This window comes from Monodon monoceros, unplaced genomic scaffold (assembly GCF_005190385.1).
Source record: "Monodon monoceros isolate NGI ecotype Baffin Bay Population unplaced genomic scaffold, NGI_Narwhal_1 Super_Scaffold_6, whole genome shotgun sequence".
Classification (NCBI taxonomy): domain Eukaryota; kingdom Metazoa; phylum Chordata; class Mammalia; order Artiodactyla; family Monodontidae; genus Monodon; species Monodon monoceros.
This window is the reverse complement of record NW_021703783.1, coordinates 85,709,808-85,737,520: the sequence shown is the minus strand read 5'-3', so window position 1 is coordinate 85,737,520 and position 27,713 is coordinate 85,709,808. Positions and strand designations below refer to the sequence as shown.

At 49.2% G+C, this 27,713-nt stretch overlaps 1 protein-coding gene across 2 annotated transcripts in view; it reads right to left on the bottom strand.

Annotated features, from left to right (window-relative positions):
- The window catches only part of BTBD11 (BTB domain containing 11), a 304,226-nt gene extending 276,739 nt beyond the window's left edge, over positions 1–27,487 (bottom strand). Inside the window, exon 1 of one of the 2 annotated variants that reach the window (XM_029206378.1) lies at positions 25,811–27,487. In XM_029206378.1, the coding sequence (XP_029062211.1) occupies positions 25,811–26,960 (1,150 nt within the window). In that variant the 5' untranslated portion in view covers positions 26,961–27,487. The remainder of the gene's footprint in view (positions 1–25,810) is intronic. The other variant, XM_029206377.1, reaches the window with a different exon arrangement.
- Between the last annotated feature and the right edge of the window lie 226 nt (positions 27,488–27,713).

The window sequence follows — 27,713 nt, the reverse complement described above, 5'->3', positions numbered from 1 at the left end:
GCAATCCGCAAGGGTGAGTGAGTCTGGATTTCTTAAGAGCCCAGAGGGGGATGTCTGTTTCCACCGCACTCTGTCTGTACCTCTGACACGACTCACGTCACCCAGCATAGCAGTGACGTTCTTCATGCCTGTCCGACCACTACCACGGGCTCCTCAAAGGCAGGCATTTTTTTTCCCGTCATCTTTATCCCCAGGTAGGGTTGCTGGTTAAAATACTGGATGAACAGTTAAAAGTGAACGTCAGATAAGCATGCAATATTGGGCACATAACTTATACTAAAAAATACCCCTTGTTTATCTGACATTCAAATTTCATTGGCATCCCATCCTTTCTATTAGCTAAATCTGGCAATCTTATCCCCAGGGCTTCTTCTCATCTAATCCTCACAGCTCTGAAAAATAGGTATAATACTCATTTTATAGTTAAAGAAACAAAGGCTTAGAGAGGCTAAATAACCTGCTGAGATTACACAGCTAGTAGGTGGCAGAGCTGAATCTGAACCTCTAACTTTCCATCTACATGCTTGGTATACAGTTTGGAGAATGAACGAATGAATGCACAGCTGCAGAAGATGAGTAGCTAGAGAACCTGTTATGCGCCTTGCACTGAGTCATCATTCCCTCCCTCTCTGGAATCCCAGCCACCCTTCCTTATTAGCAAGATTGCCCACCGCAATGACCCTGCCCCACATTCCTCCTCTTGGGAAAGGGCCAGCTTCCCGAGAACAACACTGATGCTGTAGATGAGGTCAGGTTCTCCCTAAGTGAAAACAAATCTCCTGGTGCCAGAACAGGGGGGGGGCGGCAGGGTGGAGTGGGGGGTGTGTCTGGACAGAACAGGCTGCTCACTACCCTGGGAAGCCATCGCCCTGGAGCTTGAGGCCTGGAAGCTGACCATCCCCCACCTGCAGCTGCCCTCCTCTGGCTCAGAGCAGCAGAGCTCCCCACCCCTCGCTCTAGCCTGTGACCTCAGAGAGCCCACGGTGCAACAAGGCAGGTTTACAGAGAGAACCAGGGTGCGAGGTGGACAATACGTGCCAAAGCAGTTCACACAGGCCCTGCTGTTCCCTCTTCCCGGAATTCTCTGCCCAAGAGCATCCCCACTTTTGCTTAAGTGTCACCTCCCAAGAGAGGCTTTCCAGCTGCTCTGTCCAAAACAGATAAGATCTCCACCATATGGCTCAGCACTACCCGAAATCACATCACGATTGAAATGTCCACCTGTTGACTGCTGGTCTCCCGCATAACATGTAAGCTCCAAGAACAGCCTCTTGTTCACCGCTTTTGTTTTCCTCACCACCACATCCTCAGCATCTAGAACACTGTCTGGCATACATTAGGCGCTCAGGACATGTTTGCTGAGTGAAAGACTGAACGGAGGTCTCGGTGTAAAAAAAATTTTATGTATATATATATATATATATATATACACACACACACACACACACACTTATATGGGTATGTGTATATGTATATATATATTTATATACACCTATGTAAATATACACATATATTTATATATAGCCACATACACACACATATAAAACATTAAATACAAGTAATGACGTGTTAAATTTTCCCCAAGTCAGGAGGACTACTTCAATAAATAAAACTAAACTGTCCTCAGCAATCAGCTGAAGCTACTACCTGGCCCATGTGAAAAATGAATGGGTAGCATTTACGTGGAGATTTACAGGATATTATTCACTGCTCTAAACAAAAGACTTTTGTAGGGATGAAGTAAAACCATGATTACCCCCAGTAAGTTTTAGGAATATTGCCGGTTATGACAGTTACTATAAAAACATCGCATAAGAATACCCCATTTTTGTGTCTGGTACTAGGAAGCCCTGACAATTCCTTCATTGCCTGCAGGACCAGAATGGAGATGTGTTCCTATGGCCTTGACTATTTACTCCCAAGCATTCAGAGACAGAGTCTGTCTGGCAAGTCAGGGTGTCTGCCTCCAGGAAAATTGCATTTGCTTTTTTTGTTTGTTTTTTTTTTTCGTTACGCGGGCCTCTCACTGTTGTGGCCTCTCCCGTTGTGGAGCACAGGCTCCGGATGTGCAGGCTCAGCAGCCATGGCTCACGGGCCCAGCCGCTCCGCAGCATGTGGGATCTTCCCGGACCAGGGCATGAACCCGTGTCCCCTGCATCGGCAGGCGGACTCTCAACCACTGCGCCACCAGGGAAGCCCTGCATTTGCTTTTTACTGGTAAAAATTTAGAGGCAGCCTCAATTAGAAGGGCTTCCTGTCATGGGATACTGCCTGTAGCTGAGAGATCTGGCTACAGGATGCCTTTGTTGGACCATCACAAGGCCATGCTCTGCACCAGCATGCCTCCCAAGTCCTCTCAGTTCAGCCCCACCCAAATCCAGACCCTCCATCTTCCTCTAAATCATAAACTCAGCACCAAAAGGGCCCTCGGGGCCCCCTATGCCAGGGCCTGGTCGAATCCTTGCTCAGGAGCCCCGGCCTTTTTCAACCGGATCCTTCTGGTGTGCTGGGCGGCAGAGGGAAGAGGTACAAAGTCCATCTCAGCAGCCCCAGGTGTGAGTCCCGATTCTGCTACTTACAGACGATGGAACCTGAGACAAGTCACATGACCTCACTGGGTCCACGGGGGCCAAGGACAGCTCATACCTCAGGGGACTACTGTGAAGATTGCGTGAGATAACGTCTTGTGAAATGCTTAGAAGGTAGTAAATGTTCAATGAAAGGAGCTGCTCTAGCTGAACAGACGGCACAGACCAGGAGTGGGAGACCATCTCCCCGCTTATGAGCAGTCTGTCCGGTTCACCCTTCATTTTCTTCTCCCCAGTGTTCTTGTTTAGCTCCCTCTGCGCTCTGCCCACCCCCGGAGGCCCACCCCCAATACCTGCCCAATGTCAGTTCAAATTAGGGGGGAGAAGGCACCCCTGCCCTTCTGCTTCCCTCCTCAAAGCCTGATTGGTCTAATACAGAACTTCCTTCATCCCGCCACCCCCCACCTCCCAACCTCCCTTTCCATGCTCCTAATCCACACTTTTGAGTCTCCTATTGCACTTGCCCAGGTGCCCTGTCTCCTCCACTTAGCTGTAAGTTCTCAGAGTCAGGGAATGAATGTTTCATCTTCATAGTCCCAGAGCCTAGCACAGGGTCTGGCCTGAGCAGGGGCCCAGCATTTGTGTGGGGCAGGGCGGAGAATGAACAAACAACTGAATGAATGAATGAATGAATGGACACGCTGGTGAGAACAAAGCACACGACACTCTGAAGGAATGGCTTTCTTGCTGCAGGCTCTGGGGCCCCACAAAACTTCCCTTCTTGGCCATTCTAGATCCCAATTCCATCTTCTGGGATTTCTGGATGTTGGAACTGTTTGGTCTCCAGCTCTCTGGGGCCACCCTCCTTTTGGAGGAAACCTCATTCCAGCATGGGTAACCCCCCTACCACACTGACTGGGTCAGGGATGGGCCCAACCAATACTCGGTCAGGACCAGTGAACACCAGATGTTTATCAGGATGTCTGGGAAGGGGAAGGTCATTCTCTCCTCCTGATATGATATGAGGGAGCCAGGTCTGGGGTATTGACAGCCATCTGGCTAGCACGTGAGAAGACGAGCTGAAGATAAACCCACACAGGGAGGAAGGGGCCGCTGAAAGGTACCAAGAGCAGCTGAGGCCCGAGGACGTGATGGAGCCTCAATCCAGCAGCCCCTGAACCAGCCCTGTCTCTGGACCTCTCATCTACATGAGCCAGTATCTCCCCTACATGGATGTTTGGGTTGGATATTTCATCACTCGCATCTGAAAGAATCCGAAGACACAAGGCCCTTTTTATCCAAGGACAAAACCAATTCTCTTTGCTGGACAAATCCTATAGAACTCTTCCTTCACAGAGAGCTCTAAAGCCAGGGAATGAAGCATCTACTTCTCTTACAAGTGGCCTCACAGATACATTTTTCAGGCCCACCGAAGTGTCTGCTTGTTTATAAAGGATCTCTTGCCTCCATCACACTTGATTTCGCCCATCTTTTCAACCTTGAGACAAACCATGGTAATCCACAAACAAGATACTTTACTCTCATCTCTCAACACTAAACGCCCTGCAAACAGAAAACAGAGATGGGTAAAAAGGGACTCTCCTTCCAGGCAGAGAACATAATAAGCAATGGTAAAAGCAGGGGTGGGATCCAGCTGAAGGCTTATTCGGTGAGCTGGGATGAATGACAGGCTGGAAGATCATTGTCTTCCTTTGGAAATAAACAAGGTCTGACCATAAAATCATGAGGTGGGGTGCTTTCTGGTCCAATAATTTCTTTTAGAGTCCCTTTACCCACCAGAGTGATTTTAAAAGCAAATCGATCATTTTTAAAAATCAAAATTTACTCTTGTTAATCAGGTTGTCAAATTAAAATCTACAGAAATATTAAAGGAAATCTTTGTTGAAGCTCATAGTTGTGTGTAATCAAGATTATGCTCATAATCAAGTACTAGGGACAATGAATTTAATGTAGAGGGTGTGGCCTGGCTTTAGCAAATCTTTAAAGTGATCCAGAACACCAGGACCATTCCTTAGTGCTAAAGGCTGAGCCGGCCGTGACAAGGGTGTCAGCCATCACCCCTTTATGAGGGCAATTACAGTTCAGTGACTTTGGGGGCTCAGGGTGAATCATTCAAGAAACACTCATCTGAGGATGAGGTTGTGGAGAAACCCAACCTTTGAAGTCCTTGGATCCACTGGCAGAAAACTGCAAAGCACGGACTGGAAAAATCTGTTGCCTTCTTTGACAGACACCTACTCAGCCTGAAACACAACAGCGTCATTAACCAGCTACAACAGCTGGCTGCCAACCCAATCAATATTCCTCCCTGCCTTCTCCCTTACTAAGAGAACTCCGACTGAGTAGTGGTGGTGAGAAAAATATGTCCAGCTAAAGAACTAAATTTCTTAGCCTCCCTTGGAAAAATCGTGGCTGGGGGGCTAATTGTTGGCCAAAAAGATAAAAAGCAGGATTACTGGGTGAGGCATCGGTGAAGTTCCTTAAAAGAAGGGCTGACTCCACCGGCAGGCACCCTTTCCCCCACCCTTCATCACTCTTCATCCTGCTTAAGATGTAGAAGTGATGACTGGAGCTGTAGCAGCCATCTTGGGACCACGAGGGTACCTTAAGAATGCAAACCACATGCTAAAGATGGCAGAGAAGACAGACAAAGGATCCTGAGATGTTGTAGAACCACCTTCCCAATCTTGGACTGCCTACATGCCTTGGACTGTTATAAAAGAGAAAACCACCTTGCTGTCTTGTTTAAGACACTGTTAGTTCGGTCTCTGACACTAGCAGTCAAATACAACCTGACATCAGACTGGCCAGTTAAAATCAAGTGTTCTTATTGGTCAAGGATGGCACCTTCACCTCTGGTCACCTTTAGCAATCAGAATGCTCTAACTGAATACATTGGTTTGTGCTCCAGTTCAGGGCGAGCTGATCAAGTAATAGCTTTACTGTGTATAGGGCAGAAAAGGGGACAAAAGAACTGGAAGATCCAAACTCTTCCCTCAACGAGTTTATGGTCTAATGGGAGAGGCAGGTCACAGTCACAGCAAAAGATTTCCAACAGCATAAGGACCTGTATGATCCACAGCCGAAGTGTTTCAGACAGTAAGCAAATGCTGTGGGATTTCAAAGACAGGGAAAGCTGCTTGTTCTGGGGCAGCCCCAGGAGAGATGAAGGGCTTGGCTTGGAGCAGTGCAACTGAAAGGAGGGTAGGAAAGGACCCATTCCAGGTGGACAAATAGCCTGAGTAGAAGCTTAGAATAAGGAACGAAAGTGTTCACGGGAGGATGAGAGTAGCCTTGGAGGCTACAGAGGTTCCACTGAGGCAGGATTAGGGGGTGCCAGGATGAGGAGCTTGGACTTGACCGTGCAGCCAAGACGGAAACCATACTATCAGAGCAAGGCTAATTGGGGGTGTCAGGAAGAATAAACTGAGACGAGGAGGAGGTGGAAAACAAGACTAAGGTGAGGCTCCAGTAAGGAGGCTGACTGTGGTCTGTGGGCTCCTGGGACATTGTGAGTGGGGGTGGGGCCAGTGTAGCAGATGGGATGACAGGAGCAACGGTACCACCACGGTCTGTCCGGCTGAGGGTCACTCTGGACAGCTAGAGGGACAGAGCAAACTGACTGCACATCATCCCTCTTCTCCTCCCCTGCAGGCAGGCTCCTTGGATGGAAGCTTTGACATTCATACTCCTCCAGCCCCCCAAGGAAGAATAAAGAGTGTGAGTCTGGCATCCATACAGAAAGAAAGATGCTAGCCAGCCCTCCTCCAACTGACAGTTCAGGATTCCAGACACAAGATCGTGATGACTTGGAATGGAAGGGACCTCACCTGTCATCAAGAAGTCACAGAATTCTAGAATAGCATGGGCTCCTGGAAGGCTCCTGAAGGACTATCTCACCCACCAGTTTTCAAAGTGGGTTCAGTACAGCAGTAGGGTTCCCTATACACAAAGCAAAACAACTCTGCTTTTTCCTGTTTCACGTACTGACGTTCCCCAAAAAGCTGTATTCCAAGCCAAAGGGTCACCACCAAGTCTGAAAGCCACCGACAAACAACTCTGGTCCAATGCCAATTTCTTTTACAGTCCCTTTACCCACCAGAATGATTTTAAAAGCAAATCCCTCATCTTACTGAAGCCCACTGAACGGTGCACTCCCTTTTTTGTCACCCCCATTGAACTTGTAATGACTCAGCTAACATTTACATTTCCTAGACAGCCTCACAAGTTTGGGGCAAGGCTATTCCCATTCACTGCTGGACCCCCAGCTCCTGGCACAAAACCCACCACAAGGTAGGTGCTCCATAAGCATCTACTAAACAGAGCTATGACTGAAAGGGGTTGGAGGTGGCTTTCAGTGCAACAGTAGCGGAGCCACGGTTACTCAAGCCTGGACCGCGCCCAGTTATTGCAGGCGACCGAGCTCGGGCACGTGGTTAACAGGGCGTCCTTGGCTCCTTGATTCAGAGTTCCCAGTTACCTATGGCAGGGCTTGGAGTCTGTGCCCCAGGCCTTCCCACGCCACTGTCTCCAACCTGCATTACAGCTCACGGCATCCTATGCTTGAGTAATGGTTCAAGCTCGTCAAGGGCACCAACTGCATCACATCCATCGTGTCTCTCCAGCACCAAGCCTGGCCAAGAACAGGCACTCAGCACTGCCTCTCTGCTTCTCTTCACCAAATTCGTGATCTTTTACAAACATTTGGCAAGTCTTTGAAAATGCAGTTGGGAACGTGCGGATGGTAAAGTTACTAAGTTAGAAAAATTCTCCATCCTGTGAAATCTCTGGTCAATCTCCCAGGAGTGGTTTTTTTTTTTTTTTTTTTTCCTGCCTGAGTGTTTATTTCTCTTCTTCTCTCTAAAATGGGAAGGTTGGCCTTAATCAACCCCTGAGGGCAGCATCAATGCTCCATGTTTGTAGGAAAAGGCCCGGTGAACTGTATAAACAAGGAATCACATTGCAGGCACCAACTGTGTTTTCATTCCATATCTCTGAGCCCAAACACCTGTAGAACCAGACTTCCTATCCAGATTTGTAGAAGACACGCCGCACCACCCACAGGGAGCGGGAGATGCAGGAGAGGACTCACTATTGACTTTGCATGAGATTCTAATGACCTCAACAACTATATAGCGTGTGTGTGTGTGTGTGTGTGTATGTGAGATACCTCAGTTGGGCATTGAAACTCTCAGAATGACCTTTCTGAGGCCAATCTCAACTCAGTTTCTTGACGTCACCACACAGGGCCTTTTCTATCCACTGGGCAACTCAGTTTTAGGGCCTCTTCTTGGGCCTACAAAACTATCTGATGCCTTATAAGTTAAAATTATCGGCTATAAAACATGAAAAGAAAACTGCAAGGCCATAATTAATAACTGTAATTAAGTGTAATTAAGTGGCTAAAATACGTACCATGAAATCAACATCATGAATTGCTGACTTCAATATTCTTAACAGTCTCATTACTGTTGGGGTGAGGGTAGGGAAGCTGGTTAGGTTTTTCTCATTTTGCGAGAATTCCTGAGGACACGTGACGATGGGAGAGAAATCAAAGCCCACGGTAAAACAGGTAAGATACACACAGAGCAAAATAATTCTCAAAGCAAAACCAGTACAATTTTTTCCAGCCATAACACACACTTAACGGGTATGTTTGAGGGTGACACGGGATGGTCCCTCCAAAGATAGGGTGGCTAGAGTTTTGGAAAATGTTAAAACCACCTATATGACAGTCTACAAAATTTTAGCTATCAAAACTCAGAAGATATGGCAAATGTTTGATTTCTGACAATTCTGCTGAGCTGATATAGGCACTTGTGCATGTGCGTGCATACACACACACACACACACACACACACACACACACACACAGTGGCTGCCTGTTTCCCGGGTCTCTGCTGCAGTAACAACTATTTCCCTTCACTTTATCCAAACGAAAACAAACTGAAGCTTTCCTTGATGTACGATGCATGATCAATAACCTCCCACTTCTCTTTTCATAGAAAACTCATTTTACTTTAAGGCAAACATGATGAGTGATTAAGATCCACAACAGAGACCCTGTGGCTGGAATACATAAGGATTTCTGACTGTGACAGTCCTTGCAATGGAAAACTTTTGGCAAATTGAAGACCTAGCCGGCAGCATGTCTACCACAGGGCACACCCATCTTTCCAGGTACCCAGGAAAGACCTCTTTGGTGTGGGGACAGAATGGATTTTACAGCTGAGCTGAGCACCCTGGGCTTTGTGAGCCTCTACACGCGTTTTCCTTCAGCAAGAGTGAGCTCAGGCTGGGCCACCTGTTCCTCTAGAAAGTTCCACCATGGGGGAGGCTCAAGTAGCCCATGATGGAGGCCCCTTCCTTTGGGGCCAGTGGGAAGTTGGTGAAGGGTCCATCTGCAGTCTGCAGAGCCCACAGAAGCTCTGATAATCCAGAGGTTACCTCCTCCCACGGTCCCTTCTCTCTTCTTTCTGAGTGGACACTCCACACACTTACTGACCTTCAAGGAGCAGCATCTGAAGCCCAAATCAGAATGGTCTGGGTGGTCCCTCCTACGGCTGAAAATGGAAAGGTGGGAGCCAGGGTCAGACTCAAGGTTCCACTGAGACCTGAGAGGATGCAGGGGAGGGAGAGAATAACTCCATACTTCCAAAGGTTGGGGGATCCAAAGGCTGGGCTAATCTCTACATCCTAATGAGTCTTCAGGTGGGGCTGCTGTGTACTATTCACACATCCCCTTGGGATAGTCACTCCAAGTTCTCAAAATACTTGAGCGCCAAGAATGCTCATGGAGTGGTATTGGGAAGCACAGAAAGAGCAGCCAACAGGGTTAACGGGAAAGCCTGAGGATAACGCACCAGGTGACTGGGGTGGGAATCCCAGTTCCTGCTCCCCAAGTGCGTGGCCTGGAGTGAGTCCCTGAGCTTGCCTGAGTCGGTTTCCCTGACTGAGACGTGGAACTAACAACACTGACCTCAACGGCGGGGTTGGAGGGCTTAATGAGAGAATACCGGGAAATTGCTCAGCACAAATCCTGGCGCAGCAGACCTCCATAAACGGGACCCGGGGTTAATCACAACTAAGGAAAGAAAACAAAGCCATGTTTCTTTTGTTCCTGGGGCAGCATGGCATCGTGGAGAGATGCCAACCTGGGGGTTCAGGGAGCTGAGGCTGGCCCCACCATGAACTCAGAACTTTCTACCTCTAAAACTCGGGATCTTGTCTCACCCACTGAGCTCGCTCATCTGCCAGTGGCTGTGTGGCCTCACACACGTCTATTCATCCCTGTGGTTCTCAGGTGTCTGCTTTGAAAAATCCGCCTGATACCCAGACTATGCTGCATCAGGACAGCTGGGCAGGCTCCTTCCAGTTCTAAGATGCAAGAGTCTCTGCAGACACAGCTTTCAACTTTGAATTAGAGCAAGGTGCCATCTCACAGGAAGAAACCGGGTATAAAGGAATAATGAGCAATCATTTCTTTTCTGTTCTTCAAAGAGAAGCAAGCTTTGAAAAGGAGAGATTTTCAGTGTGGAGAATTCAGAAACAGAGGAAGACACCCAGCCAGTTAGCCAATGGTTAGCACCGGCCTTCCTGTCCATGAAGTTCCATTGATTCATGGTTCATGTCACAGACCACAAGTATTTATTCCATGCCCACTATATGCCAGGTGATTGTGGTGAATGAATCAGACAAGCTCCCCTGCTTGAATGGAGCTTACATTCTATGGCCTCCTTCATTCATTGAACAAATATGTTTAAGTGCCTACTATGTGCCAGATGTGGTACCAGAGATGCAAAGATGAAGAAGACATAGTCTGACTTGTAAGGACTAACAGGTGAGTGAACTGTTCAGTATAACCTGATGAGTGCAATAATAATAGAGGTTTCAGATGACTGGGGAATGATAATCCCAACAATAACAGCTGACATGCATCGGGCACACACTACCCCAAACTCAGTGCATATAAATATCATGTCACTTCATTTGTTATCCCCAAGATACTCCTACGAGGTGGCCACTCTTACAGAGGAGGAAACTGAGGCTGAGAGAGAAGACCTTGTCCAAGGTGGCATAGCCAGTAAGGGATGGCACTGGGATGGGCACCCAGGCTTCTGGCCTCAGACCCTTGGTTACATGGCATGATACACCATGTTGACTGCTCTCCAAAGCATCAACCAGATTAGACATTTTGGTGAGTAAATAACTTAATACCCCGTGAGTCACAATATCCTAAAGTCACCATCTCCTATGTCGGGGTTTAGGAATTCAGGACTGATCCTTTCTGTTTATGTAAAATTGGTTTAGCCACAAAACCCCTTAGGAAAAAATATACATGTTTCTTTAACACAGAGGCAAGCCAGTTTGAACCTCAGACCTTTGAAAACCGTGCCGACTTCAACAAATGAAAGCAAGCCCTTTGGCGTGGAAAGTTGGAATGTGTCTGGCTGGACAGGGTTATTTTGGGTAACAAGACAGCTTTGATAGCAGAGTTCTACCTCTGCTCCCTCATATCAGAAATGCCACCTGGGAGGTGAGGATGCAGCAGTCAGCGGAGGAGGAACAAAAAGAAGAGCTTTGCATCAGGCAGCACGCAGAGCTGCAAATAATTGTGGGGATGGGGAGAGGAGAGTCATGTTCGACTCTGAAGCATCTGGTTAGTGGACCCTGCACTCTACCAGTTCTGTCTCTTCCCAGTATTGGTTCCCCTCATTCCCCTTTTCTCTTTTCCATCTCTTTTGGGTCCAGGAGCTCTACAAGATTCCAAGCACAGCACTTAGCTTTCTCCCCTCTCGCCACCCAACCTCTCTCAGTGCTTCTCCAAGCCTCAGCGGGACACGCTCTCCTGGATTGTCTCCACAGCCAAAGCCAAAGCACACTGTGTGATCCGTGCTCCCTGGGTAGCCTGAGCCTCCTGCGATGTCAGAGCAGCAAGGACTTGCTAATCCTCCAGGCCAGTGCCTTTCAAACTTGATCTGGCAACAGAATCCCTTTTTCAAATGCGTCTTATGCAAAAGTCCGATATAAAAACAGATGAAAGGGTAGCAACTCTGATGAAATGTGTGTGTGTGTGCGGGGAGTCTCCCCCATGTGACCCCTATAGGACTCCCTAAGGCCCTTTACAGGAACCTAAGACTCAAGAAAGCCCAGACTGAAGTCACCAATTTGGCCTAATTCCCTCAATTTATAAATGACACACTGAGGCCATTTTGCCTCCATCCCTTTGAGAAAACATCCAAAACATCCTTCTGGTTCACTATGGTTAGTGTGATTCCCATTAAGCACATCAATGATGCTTGTTCACTGGGCCTCAAACAGTGCCCAGGGGTAGCAGGCAGAAATACTCCCACAGCTCGGGGAGCAGTGGTGGGAACTACCTCGCTTGTCACATGACACAGTTGATCATTTCCTCCTCCTAGATATTTTCTTCTGTTGACTTTTAGGATATTTCTGGCTCTCCATCTTACTGGCTGTTCCTTCTCAGTCTCCTTTGCTGGGTTCTCCTCTTCTGCCCAGGTCAAGGAAGGGCTCCATCCTTGGTCCTCCGGTCTCTTCTACATTCACTCCTTAGGTGACCTTGTCCTGTCTCATGGCTTTTAAAACAACTCACATGCTCCCAGCTCCCAAATTTGTATCTCCAAACCATCCTCTCTCCTGAACACCAGCCATGGCTATCCAACTACTACCTGACATCTCCACCTGGATGTCTGAAAGGCACCTCAAACTTAGTACATCCCGATCTCGACTTCAGATCTTTCCACTATTCCAAACCTGCTCTTTCCAAGGTCTTTCCCACCTAGTTTATGGCAACTCTACCCTTCCCTTTGTTCAGACTGAACCCTGGAGACATCCTTTTTTTTTTTCCCCAAGTTATCCCCCCCTCCCTTTGGTAACCATAAGTTTGTTTTCTATGTCTGTGAATTTGCTTCTGTTTGGTAAATGAGTTCATTTGCACTATTTTTTAGATTCCACATATAAGTGATGTCATATATTTGTCTTTCTCTGTCTGGCTTACTTCACTTAGTATGATCATCTCTAGGTCCATCCATGTTGCTGCAAGTGGCATTATTTCATTCTTTTTACGGCTGATCAATATTCCATTGTATATATGTGCCACATCTTTATCCATTCAGCTGTTGATGGAGACTTAGGGTGCTTCTATGTCTTGGCAATTATAAATAGTACGACTATGAACATTGGGGTGCGTGTATCTTTTCGAATTAGAGTTTTCCGTATATATACCCAGGAGTGGGATTGATGGATCATATGGTAACTCTGATTTTAGTTTTCTAAGGAAGCTCCACAGTTTTCCATAGTGGCTGCACCAATTTACATTCCCACCAACAGTATAGGAGGTTCCCTTTTCTCCACACTGTCCCTGGAGGCATCCTTGACTCCTCTAGTTCTCTCACACCCCACACCCAGTGCGGCAACATCTTGCTGACTCTTCCTTTCCATAATGACCCAAATCCAATCACTTCTTAGCACACCTGCACTGCTACCACCCTGGTCCTGGCCACCATCATCTCCTGTCTGGATTACTGTAAGTGCCTCCACACACCGGCCTCCCTGCCTTCCCTCCTGCTCTTCTAGAGTCTACTTTTGACCAGCAGCCAAAGTGATTCTTTTTATTTTATTTTATTTTTAAAGGAAGAATGGGATCTTCTTTTATTTATTTATTTATTTTTGGCTGCGTTGGTCTCCATTGCTGTGCGTGGGCTTTTCTCTAGTTGCGGTGAGCGGGGGCTACTCCTCGTTGCGGTGCGCGGGCTTCTCATTGTGGTGGCTTCTCTTGTTGCGCAGCACGGGCTCTAGCACACAGGCTTCAGCAGTTGTGGCGCGTGGGCCTAGTTGCTCCGTGGCATGTGGGATCTTCCTGGACCAAGGCTCAAACCCGTGTCCCCTGAATTGGCAGGTGGATTCTTAACCACTGTGCCCCAGGGAAGATCCCAAAGTGATTCTTTTTAAATCCTAAGTCAGACCTTCAAATCCTGAGTCAAAATCCTGCAGTGGCTTCCTAGTTCACTGAGAGCAAAACCCAAAGTCTACAAGAGCCTATGAGGACCTACCCAAGCTGGCTCCTCGGGACTCTCTGTTTTCCTGTCTTACCCCTCTTGGCTCACTCACTTCTCTCCATCACAATGGCTTCTTTGCTATTCCTGCCTCAGAGCCTTTATACTGGCTATTCTCTCTGCCTGGAACACTCTTCCCACAGATACTCACATGGTAAATCCCTCACCACCTTCACCTCTCCCTGCACCAACATCACATGGTCAGTGAGACCACCCTGACCACATTATTTATAATTACAACCAACCATCACCAGCCCTCCAGATCCCCCTTACTCTGATTTATTTCTTCCATGGTAGATATCAACTTCTAACATCCTATATTATTCACTTATGTTGATTGCTTAGGGTCTCCCTGCACTAGAATGCAAGTTCTATGAAGGCAAGAATTTTTGTCTGTTTGCGCACTGATATATGCTCAGTGCCCAGAACCATGCCTCTTCCATAATAGGCTCTCAATAAACATCTTTTGAATGAATGCATGATTATCTTGCAGCTTGCAGATCACTTTCACATCTGAGGACTCATTTGAGCCTCAAAACTGCTGGTTTTTTTCAGATAAGAAAACAAGCCCAGAGAGACTAAATCGCTAGCCTGAGATCACACAGCTTGTTCCACAGTGGGTCTCATGCCCTCCTCTTCTGTCCTTAAACCCTCAGGTGCATCTGATCTGACCACACTGGTGCCAATCTCTCCAAGGCCCAGGCCCCACCTGCCTCCCCAAACTCATAGCCCGGCTTGCTGGGGACCACATTTACAGGCTCAGTACACAGGATGCTTCCCCCCACCACCACCCAGAGGAGCATTTGTACACTTTCACTCAAATGAACTCATATCTGGTTTCTAGGGGCCATGTGACAGAGACATCAGCTTCCAAGGCCAGATTCTAACCCCAAGACCCTCCTCCCAAATACAGGAGGGACACTGATACGCTGCCCACCCCCAGGCTTCTGTGAAAACACATTATCACCACAACTGGACATTCTGTAAGGAATGAGGGAGGAGGTGCGGGCAGCAGGGAGGGGAGACAGACACTGCAAAACAAGAAGAGGTCCTCCTCGTTCTTTCTTACCAATCAGAGGCTGAAATGTGAGGTCACAAGTACAACTTAATAACTGCCTCTAGCCTCCTGCTGAGAAATTTCTTCCGGGCCTGAGCCCCAGGAACAGCCACAGCAGCTAGTCTATTTCTGTCTCATCCATCACACTGAATTGTGTATCTGCTCACGATGGCTCCTTTTTTGCACAGGCTACTGGGAAACCCAAGGGCAGCAAATCCTGGTTTTCAGGTCTTCAGACTCCAGGACCTATACCAGAGACCCCCTGGGGCCCTGGTTCTCTGACTCGCAGATGGAAAATTGTGGGATTTCTTGGCCTCCATAATCACGTGAGCCAATTCCTGTTATACCTCTGTTTCTCTGAAGAACCCTAACACAGGGGTAAACACTCAATCAGTGTTAGCTTTTACCATTACTAAGTGCTGGTAATGGTTTTCCAAAGTGTTGCCTCTTTTGACACGTAACTTTGTATGAATACCAGAACCTGGTAGTATCATGATCTCCCATTCTTACATGAGAAAACAGGTTCAGAGGGATCACAGCCTGTCCAAGGTCGCACAGCATGGGTACCCCCTGCTACGCCTGAGCCGAGGTCTTCCCACTCACTGGAGGACTCATCTCCCCTCCTGTACCCCCTCCTCCCCCCTCCCCAGGCTCCCAGCAGCCCCCAGAGGTTCCACATGGTGGGACCATCAGAGGCCATGAAATCACCAGCTTGCTCTTGGTCTGTTCCTTAATCCACAGCTCTCGTGTTGGGGGGAAGGAGGACTCAGAACAGCAACCAAATCAGCAACAGCAGTGGAAGCAGGTGGGGAGGCGTGGGGGAGGTCGCGATGCAGAGAGAGGCTGGGGCCCCACCCCTGGCCCCTGGAACTGAGCCTTTGGCCCCACACCTGCATCAGCCTGCCTCAGTGACCTGAATATGAAGCATCGAGGGACTCATAAACTGGCCCCCAAAATGGCAGCTGCAGGACGGAGCGAGCAGGAGTTGGGGTGAGGGTAGGTTTCTAAAGACAGAGGAACAGATGCAGAATTCGGAGACGCCGACCCGCGGAGGAGATGCCCGGTCCTTCTCCCCTGCCGGCCCTGATGGCAAACTCCAACATGGGAAGAGAATTTTGAGTCTTAACCCCAACCCCACACCGGGCCCCAAATGTCTAGTCTCCCTGTGCTGGCCACTGCCAGCCCAGAAGCACAAGGGAGGGGCAGCTGGACTCAGCCCGCATCGGAGAGGGCTTTGTCCTCGGGCCCCATGAACCGCTCCTAAGTAGGTCCTGCCGTGGGTGCAGTTTTACATCTGGGTGATTCTTTGTGAATAAACTAAACCTGCCTCAGGCCTGCAAGCTGCATGAGGGCAGGAACCATGTGTAGTTTTGCTCACAAGAGTGAACCCAGGCCCTAACCCTCAAAGTGAAGGGGCTGAGGGAGGAGGCCGAGGGAGGGAAAAACCATGTATCCATGTATGCTCCCCAGTACTTGACATTTTAGAGGTATCGAGAGAGAGACAGAGGGAGAGGGAGAGACAGACAGAGACAGAGACAGAGAGACAGAGAGGCAGAGAGAGAGCGGGAGACAGAGAGGGAGACGGAGAGAGAGAGAGAGAGAGAGAGAGAGAGAGAGGGAGGCAGGAGGTGATCTGTGTGTGCGCGTTTGTCACACACATCCTGCGCCCCTGGGTGGCACTGTGAGCTGGGATTAGGAAGAAACAATGGCACACGCTACCCAAGAACCCCCGCTGAATCCAAGCAACCTCAGCCTCCTTAAGATTCCACTCACCCTGTAGAGCTGCCTCTCTGATTTGCTTTCAGATGTTAATGCGCTGGGGAACCACTAATTTGATTCTACCTTCGGCACACCTGATCTGCACAGTAATTGCTTTCCTTGGCTCAAGTTATGGAGACCTCTGCAAGCTTCCAGACTAGCATTCCCTTCTGCTGTGAGACGTACGTAGAGTAAAACCCGCAATGTTACACCCAGGTGGCAAATTAATCTCCAAAACTGCTGTCTGTCGTCAAGGCAGCCTCTCACCCCACTCTGCCTCCCAGGAGTGATCTGGTTTGGAGGAGACAATGCATCACAGTGGAGGGGAGATGGGCTAAGAATCCAGAAACCTGGGATACTGGTCCAGATCTGCCATGTGACCTTGTGACCTTGGGCAAGGCAGTATCTCGCTCTGGGCCTCAGTTTTCCCATCTGTAAAATGTGAGAGTTGAACCAGAAGCTCCGTTGGGACGAGGAGTGGCACAGGTGGGAGGAAGGTGGAATGTGAAGTCCCTCAGGCTCAAGTTCAAATCCCTGCTCTGCCATTTATTGTCTTAGCAACTCTGGGAAAGCTACTAAATGTTTCATAGCCTCAGATTCTTCTTGTGTAAGATGGAGGTGATAACAATACCTGACTGCCCTTCCCACATTCACCCTTCCCTTCCTGTCTGCTTTCTGTACTGCAGCCAACATGAGCTTTTTAGAACACAAATCTGATCACAGCATCTCCCTCCTTAAAAGCTTCCAAAGGCTCTCCAGTATCCTTGGGAAAGAGAGACTCCTTAATCTGGTAGACACTCAGTCCAACCTCTAACCAGCTCCACTCACTTGGTTCTCCCATTCCAGCCACACTGGCTGCTTTCCTCCTTACCGAACTCCCTTCTGCCACAGGCCCTTTGCACATTCTGTTTGCATTCATGGAGCACTCTTCTACCTTTTCAACCAAATACACCATTCTTCAACCTCATTCAAGCCTCACTCTTCCTTGCTTCCTTTCCTCACTCCTGACTATATCCAGAGCCTCAGTAAAGACTCTTACAGCCTCATTCATCTCTCTTTTGTAGCTACTGCCACAGCTGTAAATTTACATCTGCATGATTGATTGTTTGATGACAAAACTAAGTCCACTACAGGCCTGCAATCTCCATGAGGGCAGAGACCATGTTGCTTAACATCTAACACAGTGCCTGTAGAAAAAGTCTTAATGAATATAATAAAATCCAACAATGCCAACATTTATTAAGCAATTTCTACATGCCAGGCACCTCCCAAAAGCTCTAAGAATTAGGTTTTATTATTTTTCTCATTTAACAAAAGAGAAGACTGAATAACAGAGAGGTTAGGTAACTTGCCCAATATCACACAGCTAGTGAGTGGTCAAATCATGTAAGTCTGGTTACTGGCAAACTACTTAAAACCTTTCACTCAATAAATGGAGCAGGGTACGGGGGACAGATCTTTAAGCAAGGAGGCTGGCACTTCTTAAGCATTTGATAATAATAATAATTGCTAACAGACAGTGAGTTTTTATGATATGTTCAATATTATTCTGAGGATTTTACATAAATTAACTCATGCTCCCAATGACCCTCAGTGGTGGAGGGGGGAGCACTACCATTATCCTCATTTAACAGATGAGGAAACTGAGGCTCAGAAAGATTAACTGGCTTGCCCGTGGTCACCTGGCTTATGGGTGGTAGAGACTTGGTCCACCTAATTCCAGAGTCTGGGAAAACCCAGTCTGTGATTCTCAGGGAGGACAGATTCCCCACCAAGCCTCAGATTTCTACATTCAGTTCTGGTAAGAAGGCCTGAGCTCCTTCTGGCACTGAGCCTACCCAGCTAGACAGGATATGGAAGGAGCTGTCCCCTGGAGGCCACAAAGCCACCCGCTGCTCCGGGGTCTCGGCTGAGGAGGCTACACAGCAACGTCATGGACAGCTGGGCAGTGACTCACGGGGCAGCCAGGGAAGAGGAAGCCAGCAGGGGCTAAAAAAAGACATATGACCACATATTATACAAAGGAGCATCATCAACCATGACCACCAGCACCAGGGCAAGCCCCGCTTCCACTCCACACACTCCTCAAGCTGCCCTGGAGTCCATCTGGGATCCTCTCAGAGTCTCATTTGAGCTGGATTTCACCACTGTGCCATAGCTGTTCAGAGCACAGGCTCTGGACCCCAAATTCCAACTCTACCCCTTAGTAGCTATGGCATCTCGGACTGGTCACTGAGCCTGTCTGAGCCTCAGTTTCCTCCCCCAATAAAATGGGGATAAGAAACACCCACCTCACAAGAACAGTGTGAAGATTAAATGAGCTAACGTGTGTGAAAGGCCCCGTGCAGTACCTGGCTCAGCAACTGTTAGTTCCCCCAGTGGATGAAATGCAGGGGGTGGCAGAGGGGAGAAGACAGGCATGTAGTACAATTTGCCTGGAGCACCCACTCTTTAGGATTCATATTTTAACCATGCCTGAGAGCTTCACACCAATTCGTTGTTAATCCATATAGCATCCCACTTCCAGAACAGGATGATAATAACAAGAATAATAAAGATAAAGCATAACAGTTGTTAAGTATGTACCATGTACGAGACACTGGGGAAAACACGTTGCACCCACCATATTATTACTTTAATATTACTTTGATCTTCATAAACATTCCATAAGGCAGTCCAGAGCCAGACTGCCCCGGTTCAAATGTGACCCAAACACTTGCTAGCTGTGTCGCCTTAGTCAAATTCTTGAATTTACTTCCTAATTGACTTCCTAACCTGTAAAATGGGAACAATAATAATAATAGCACCTATTTCATATAGTTGTGGTGAGGATTCAAATAGTTAATATATGATGGCGGAGATGTCTAGCACTCTACCAAAAATTGATGCCCCTCTAACAGTACAGAATTGTGGCTGGGAGTGGCTGCCTTGCCAGAGACCATAATTCCCAGCCTCTGATATCTAGTTGAGGCCACATGACTCAATTATGGTGTCTGGAATGTGGAAGCAATTAATATACCCACATCCCAGACTCTCCTATAAAAACATCCCCATCCTCCACACTGTTGACCCCAATCAAGGAAGCTCCTGGGAGTCACGTGTTCCAGAGGGCAGACACTCCATCAGATTCCATGGAACACAGCGCCTCCCTCCCCTACCTTCAACTGGACTCAACAGGAATGAGAAAGCAACTTTTATTGTGTTTAGCCACTAAGATGTTAGGGTTTATCTGATGCCACAGCTTGCATTACCCTAACTAATAAAGAAATTGACACCGTAAGTGGGCTCCTTACATATGTGGCATTGGCTTAGAAGTCAGATGGTGGGTTATGATGTTTGAGGCTGGAAAACTGGAGCACCATGTTATACAGCAATAAAAGGTTTGGTTAAACTGTCACCTATCACAACTTAGAAGGCAGAACTCATGTCTACTGAGCCTGTAAGTGCTAGAGGAAAAAGGACTGAAAAATAATGGTAGGAGAGTTTGCTGCTCATTCCTGGCTGAGTTTAGCAAGGTATTAGGGAAAGAGAGGATCTCAGGCATGAATTAGTCAGTTTGCAAGTAAAACTGGAAAGGAATAGTGTAGACATGAAGAAGACGATATTCCTAGATCCCAAACAATAAGAGTAAAGATTGAGCAGACTTCTAGGTGAAATAAATATCAGATGAAGTGTATAAGCTTCCCACCACATAAGCCTGATGGCCTCAAGGTAGCTGTCATTAAATTGAGTGAGAAATTGAGGTATGGGGTTAAGAAAGCCAAGAAATAATCCAGGCTTGAGAATTAGGTCTAGGAAATAACTTTGACTGCTGGCACACTAGACGTCATAGATGAAAATCCTACTAAGTTGTTGTGGGAATTGTTCTGGCAAAATCTATAAGCTTGGATTTTAAAAAACCTTTTACTGTTAAAGCATTAAAACAATCCTTGGGCCCCTTAAAGTTCACGGCCAGGAACTAGGTTACACAAGATTTAGAGCCTCAAGGAGGTCATATTCCCCAAGACCCACTTCAAGTGTGGCCGAGAGGAATAATGGACAAAGAAAATCCTGCCACAGGGCAGAGCCACGACCATGGAGGACAGTGAACCAGGAAACCAGGAAACTGCTTCCAGAGAGCAGAATCAGGGCTTAAGCAAGGAACCTCATCCACTTCCAGGGCATGGTCACATAGTGTCTGCTTGGCAAGATTTCATAACTACTAAGGGCCGGTGACTTCTGTGCGTCTTCCACTGTTGCCTTTTCCTAATGGGTTATCCTCCAATATGGTATATGGGCACAGAGGGGAAGATAATGAGTCTCTTTTAGCTCATGGGTCTCTGAACCATAAGAAGCCATATTCAATCCCATGGATAGGACAGGAATTCACCCAAAGATCTTGCACTTTAAGTTGGAAGCACTGATTGGCCAGAACATGAATATCCTCCCTTAGGAGAAGGGAAGCATGTTTTGTGTGTGAGAAGAAGGAGGCACATAGATATTTGGTGGCCAAGGGGGCCAGTGACACATCTGGCCAATGATATATGGGCATAGTGATGAAGGTTCCTTTCAGGCTTAGCCCATAACACCTTTCTTAAGATCCTCCATACTCTCCTTCTTTCTCTACCTACGGGCTGGATAAATGTCCAAGGAAGGCCCTAAAGTCCACATATTGAAGATAAAGAAAGCACTCTCTCCATCAGTCGTGGTACTTAAATGACCCTCCAGCAACCTCCCACCACACTCCTCCCACAATCAGACTTTAGTGAGTAAGAAAGGACCTTCTATTGTGTTAAGTTCCTAAGATTTGGGGGTTGCCTTCTATAATAGCTAATGTAACGACAACAATTATAACATATAGCACTCTTCGAACAGTGCCTGGCACATAATAAGCACTATACAAGTGTAGCTATTATTATTATAATACTCATTTTACAGACAGGGAAACTGCAAGTTATGGGTGTGTCTGACTCCAAAGTCAATTACTATTTTATATTTACCTCTCAGTAAATGATAATCAGACCCATTTTATAGGTAAGTTTGGTGTCTGGCTCAAGGTCACAAATAATAACAGACCCAGAATTAGAGGCCTTTCTTCTATTCAAAGGCCATTAGCCACCCCGCCCCGACCCCAGATCTCCAGGTTGGTCCGCCATTGTTTATTTTGTTGTTATTTTTATGGTGTGTTTCAGGAAACATTCTACTTACAAATGCCCCAGCACTGAACTGGCAAATCTGAATAGAAAACCAAATAACCCTCCACTGACCTGAATTCCAAGTTTTAATTTACATTAAGCTAGTTAATTAAAAACATGCTCTGTGAGCACAGACACTGACATGGCTGGCTGCTGAGATAGCTTTTGCAGTTCTTTGTAAAAAGCTGGGTTTCTTCTGTGATGTTTTTGTCCAGCAGAGCAACACTGTACCATGGAACAGTGCGACCAGTTCCGGGGATGTGGACAGGGTGATGGGCGGGGCTGGGGGGCAGGCAGCAAAACTGCTGAGTAAGCATTTAGTTTATGAGCAACAGAAAAGCAAAAGACCTGAACACCAACTTACCCACCAAACCAGTGCTGGTGAGGCGAGGGCTCATGTTAATTAAAGTTTATAAAGTGATTGGGTATCCCAGCAATGAAAGAGACTATTCCAAATCACCCTTATTATTATTATCACCAGCCTGAATAATCTGTTTTTTAAGGAAGAGCCATTATTATCGAGTGCCTAATATGTGACAGTTGTTTTCACATATGTGATCTGATTTAATGCTTTTAATCACCCTATGTGGTAGGTTTGGGTTTTCTTCCTTTTTCATGTCTTTTTTTGTTTTGTAATCCTTACTGTGCAGATGAGAAAAACAAATTCAGCAAAATTAAGTCACTTGCTAGAAAGTGGCAGAGCCGAAATTTGAGGCTAGATCTCTCTAAGTGTAAAGCCCTTCTCCCTTTCATCACACCACACTGCCTCTTGCAGTCTTCCCTTCAAATTCTTTCTGCATTTAAAACAAAATTTCATCCAAGGATGCCTATGGCTTTTTTATGTTTCCTTTTTTTACTGATGTGTAATTTGCAATACAGCGAAACACACATATCTTAAAGTTACAATGCAATGCATTTTGACAAATGCAAGTACCCCTGAACCCACACCGCTATAGATAGAAGGGACATTGCTATCACCCCATGAGTCCCATGTGATCCGTTTCCTGATTCCTCGAGCCGTAGCAGCAGCAAATTAGAAAGGCGGACAGGTGCAGAGATGGCAGTAAGAATGGGCAACCAAGGTAAAAAGACTTGAAAAGATGATTCAAGGAACTCAGAATTCAATAGTTTCTTTCAGGATATCATTGTACAATATTACACAATAGATTGCTCAACTCAACAGGCATCTAATAAGCTCCAACTGTGTACCAGGCCCTCTCAGACTTGACAGAGGATATAAAAACGTGAGATCCAGTACTGCCCAGTTCAGTTTAATAGGAACATATGGTGTGTTAGAACAGAAGGACTGTCAGGCTATCAAGGGCCTTGGTTCAACTGAGTAGGTAATGAAGGGCAGGGAGGGTGGCCTGAAGGCAGGGAACTCATCTGTCACTAAAGAGAAAAACAGTTAAGTTGCCTGTGCCTCAGTTTCCTCCTCTGTATCATGGGGATAATAGCAGTACTTTTTCAAGGGAATGTTGAAGAGTAAATGGGTCAATATATAGAGTAGTGTTGGATGCATGTTAGCTGTTATTAGCTTGTACGTCAGTACTTGTGCAGGCCCTAGATTTAGTAGCTGCTCAATAAATACTGATGAATGAATGAATAAGTGAGGCTACTGAGTTAAAGGGGGAAAAAGATTATGTAAAGCATGGGCTCCTTAATAAAGCTTGCATATCAGAAAGAACGTCATGCAAAGTAGTTGAAGAAATAGGTTTGATGTTTAATGTGTGTTTCAGATACCTAAGAAATTAACTGTTCATTTCTTACTGCTTCCTGTCATTTTTAACAAGCCCATGGAAAAGAGATGAAGAGATTATAATGAAATTACAGTGTATCTCATACCAAGAGATGGCGAAGGGGCCCTGAAACCTAGGAGTTAAGCTCTGTGGTGTGGGAAATGCTGTGATGGCAGCAAACCCTAACCACCACACATTCACCCTGCCCCAAACCAGCTCTGCGGTCTTCTCCTTCCTCAAATTATACTTATTCCAAAAAGGATAAACACAAAATCTGTCTTTAAAAGATGTTAAAGATCATAAAAGTAAAACCAATTTGAAAAAATGCGGAGGCTACTAACAAAAACAGACAGAGCTACAAGAGGACACGGGGGTGTATTACAGATCTAGGCCCTTATTTTATAGATGAGGAGACTGAGACCCAGAGAAGGAAAGTGAGTTATGACCCACAGTCATAACTTCAAGAGAACGGCCAAGGCAGAGTTGGACCAGGGCACGCAGCGTCCCAAACTGGAGCCCAAAGGGGAATGCTCCTTCTTCCCAAAGGACACACAGGAGTGGGAGGAGATTCCAGCAGGTAAGGGTCTGGGGGGCCAGTAGATTGTAATGGGGAGGTAAGAACAGGGGTGGTGGGTGCATGCGGAGGGAAGAAAATTACGCCTCTCTGCACTTTTTATTGGGGTAGGGCTTCAAACAAAGAACTGTCCAGTCCAAAGCTCCTGGGTTTTGCAGGTGAATCCGACTCCTCCTCCGGAAGAAGCACACACAAAGACCAATGCCTTCTCCCAGGTGTTTCCATTTCATCAGGAGTTCACGGGTGGAGGTGGGCAGGCACGGGGAGCCTCACAGGTACCCTCCCTTTAGAAGTTTAACCCTCTACTGGCAGCAGAGGGGGAAGGGCTCCGCCAAGGAGGCCGGAGGAGTCTTGGCGATCAACGCGGAAGTCGCCATCCTGCCCCCACCACACGAGCGCGCGCGCGCACACACACACGCACACACACACACACACACACACACAAGCTTTGCTTCTTCCTTCCCCTCCCCCAACGATGACCAAAGCCAGGTGAGGGGATTGACAACTGGAGGTTCTGTTTCCGAAGGGCTTCTGCGGGAGCTGCTTGCTTCTGCGCACACTCACAGGCACACTTACATACACACGCATGGACGCGCGCACACAGACTCTCACAAATACGCACACACTCCTGTGCACACACTTGGCACCCACAAGAGGCCGGGCCGCGCCCGCTGCATCTCTGCTGCAGCCCCGGGGAAACGACAGGCAGCAACATGAATGAAATCTGCCCAGAAAGACTGCATTTCAGCTCCAACCACGCAACCTCCAGCCAAACCGCCGAATATGCAACAAAGTTTTATTTCGCTTTTGGAGTCTCCAGTTACGCTTCTACCATTTCCTGTGGAAAACTGAAGCTTTGAAGTGTCTAGCTCCGGCTTTCGCAGACACGCAGGACCGCCAGCTGGAGCTCTCCAAAACAAGAGCCCCGGGCCCCACCCCTCCGCCACCAGAACTGCAGGTTCAAACCCACCCAGCTCCGGCCTTCAAAGCAAGGGGTGCGGGAAGGAATGACAGAACCTGCTGGAAACGACCTCTTAAACTGACAGTCCCTTCGGAACCCCGCCCCACTCCCATCCTGACCGGGTCCCTTGTGGCGCTCCTTAAGCCAAGTGGTGACGCCTGCACCTCCTAGCCAACCGACAGAGGCAAGAGGTCGGAATCTGGGGGGTCTGCCCATTGCGCAGCAGCCACCAGCTGTGAGCTCTGGCCCTCAAAAACTGCCCCGGAAAAAACTCGGGACCTATAAGCCTTCCCGCTTATAGGTCCCACCTCTCCCCGACTGTTTCTAGGCCGAGCGAGCGCTCAAACATTCTGCCTTTACGGCCGCAGGGCCCTGCCTTCCTGCGCTCACCGACGGTGTCCCCGAGGGCGCGGGGAACTATGCTAACTGGGCGGCGAGGGCGGAATGCTCCTCCTCCTGAGTTCCCAAGGAGCCAAACTCCTGCGCCCGGGTATTTGGCATCTTCAAGGTCAAAAATAAATTTAAATAAATAAAATGTTTAAAATGAAAAAAACAACAACAACGAAACACAGGGCTCTGGCAGAAATGTGTGCTAGGTAGGCGCAAATGATCGCACACCTGTGCCTCCAAAGTGATGCTGGGTTCTTCTCACCGCCTGCCTGAGGCAGCCGCTGCCCCGCCCCGAATCCGGGGCGGAACCGCGCCCTCTCGGACTTGGGACCCTACCAGCGGCGTAAAGTACGCGGATCCCGAAAGCAGGAGGGACCAGGGGTGTTTCTAGCCGCCTCCAGCTCGGCGGTTCCCTCGGAGGCTTAAGACAGCAGCGGGCAGCCGGAAGGGCGCGGGAGGGGGCCGGGAGGCAAACTTACGACGAGAGTTGGCCCGGTTCGGTGGGAGGGGGCAGCACCCGCGCAGCCACTTACCGCTGGCGTTCTTCCCGCAGATGAGGTGCTGGTAAGGCTGCAGCAGCCCCCAGATCTCGGAGTCGTTGTTGACCGTGTGCTCCAGCGTCTCAACGGTGAACTTGGGCGCCTCGTGGAGCGCGTGGTGGTGGTGATGGTGGTGGTTGGCGGCGGCTGCCGGTGGGGCTGCGGCGGCGGCGGCGGCAGCCGCGGCCGGCGGGGCGCAACAGCTGCTGCCCCCGCTGGCGCTGCTGGCTGCGCTGCAGGCGCCGCCGCTCGCCGCTCCCCCTCCCGGCGCCTCCCGCTCCTTATCCGCCACGGGGGCTGCTCCGGGGCCCGAGCCCTGACCCGGGCCGGAGCTGGAGCTGGAGCCCGGGCCCGGGCCGCTGCAGCTCCTGGGCAGCCCGGAGGCCACGACCCGCGCGTAGATGTCCCGGAAAAGGCTCTCCATGCAGGCCGTCAGGTAGATGGCTGCGTGCTCGTGGATGCGCAGCGCCACGCGGCTGTCCACCATCCAGCGGTACACGCGGCCCACGGAGAAGGTGAGGCCGCAGCGCGCCGATTTGCCGCGGCCCAGGCGGTCGCCACCGGCACTGCTCATGTTGTAGAGGGACAGCGCGGCCAGCGCGGCCGCCGTGCAGTGAGCCGCTAGGCCCCAGGACAGCACGATCTCCATGGCGCTCTGGATCTCGTACTTGGTGCACTTAGCGAAGCGCAGGCTCAGGCGCTGCGCCTCTTTGGCGATGCGTACCAGCGCCCGGCTCACCAGCGTCGACAGCTTGGCCAGCGCGTCTTTGGGTAGGCCGCCGGGGGGCACCGAGCCTGCCCGGGGATCCCGCGAGCGCAGTAGCAGCGCCTCCAGCTCCTGGAGGGTCCAGGGGACCTCGTCGAGGTCCGGCAGCAGCCGCGAGCAATGCTGGCCGGCGCAGTCCAGCCCCTCGGAGTCTTCCACCAGGGCAGTGTTGACAGTGTCAAAGCTGTTGTGCCGGCTGTGCATGGAGTCAGCTAGAGGCGGCCAGCAGCTCCCGCCATACGGGGACGCCGGGTGCGAGTCGGAACAGCACAGGGACAAGTTGGAGGAGCGCACCGAGTCCGCCGCGCCACCATAACCCGAGTCCAGCGTCAGATCCTCCAGCGTCCGAACCACGGGCTTCTTACCTCTCCTGGCCATCGCTGCGCCACTTCATGCTGCGGCCGCCGGGGAGCCGAGGGGAAGCAGCAGCGAGGAAAAGCGGGCGCCGGGGCGCAGGAAGAACCGAGTCCGCGCCGCCTCGGCTCACTTTTCCACCAGCCGCTACTACCTACTGTTACTACTTTCGGATGCCTCCCCGAGCCGTCGCCGCTGCAATACGCAGGGCAGAGCAGAGAGTCATCTTCCAGAGCCCGGGCCGGAGCTGCGACACGCTGAGGAGCGAGCCAGGCCGGGGGAGAAGCTCACGCCGGACTCGTCCCTTTCTTCCAAAATAAAATAAAACTGTCTGACCCGCTCCCCACCGGGCCGGGCTTGGCGCAGAAACCACTGGGCGCCGGCCTCGGTGTTCGTAGGACGGAAATCGACCCAGATGCCCGCGGCAGCACCTCTGCCGGCAGCTGGCTCTCGGCTCTCGGCTCCCCGGCTCCCGGTTCCCGGCCCGTGGTTCCCTCGGCGCTCGCCCGCCCGGCACTGAAGCGCAGCAGCGACCGCGACAGCTGCAAACCCTACAAAACCCCGCAAGCCCCGGGCAGCCCAAGGGGGCGGGCGTATGTAAAGCAGGGCCGGCGGAGAGCCAATGGGATTGGAGGATGCTAATTACCTCTTTTTTTATTCCTCAGCTCCACGCAGCCCCGCCCCTCATACACGCCCCCGGCCCGTGACCGAGGCTCCATGAAGTGGGGAGCCAGGGCCTGAGAATTGGGGGACCTGTGGGAGCGTAGAGACGCAGAT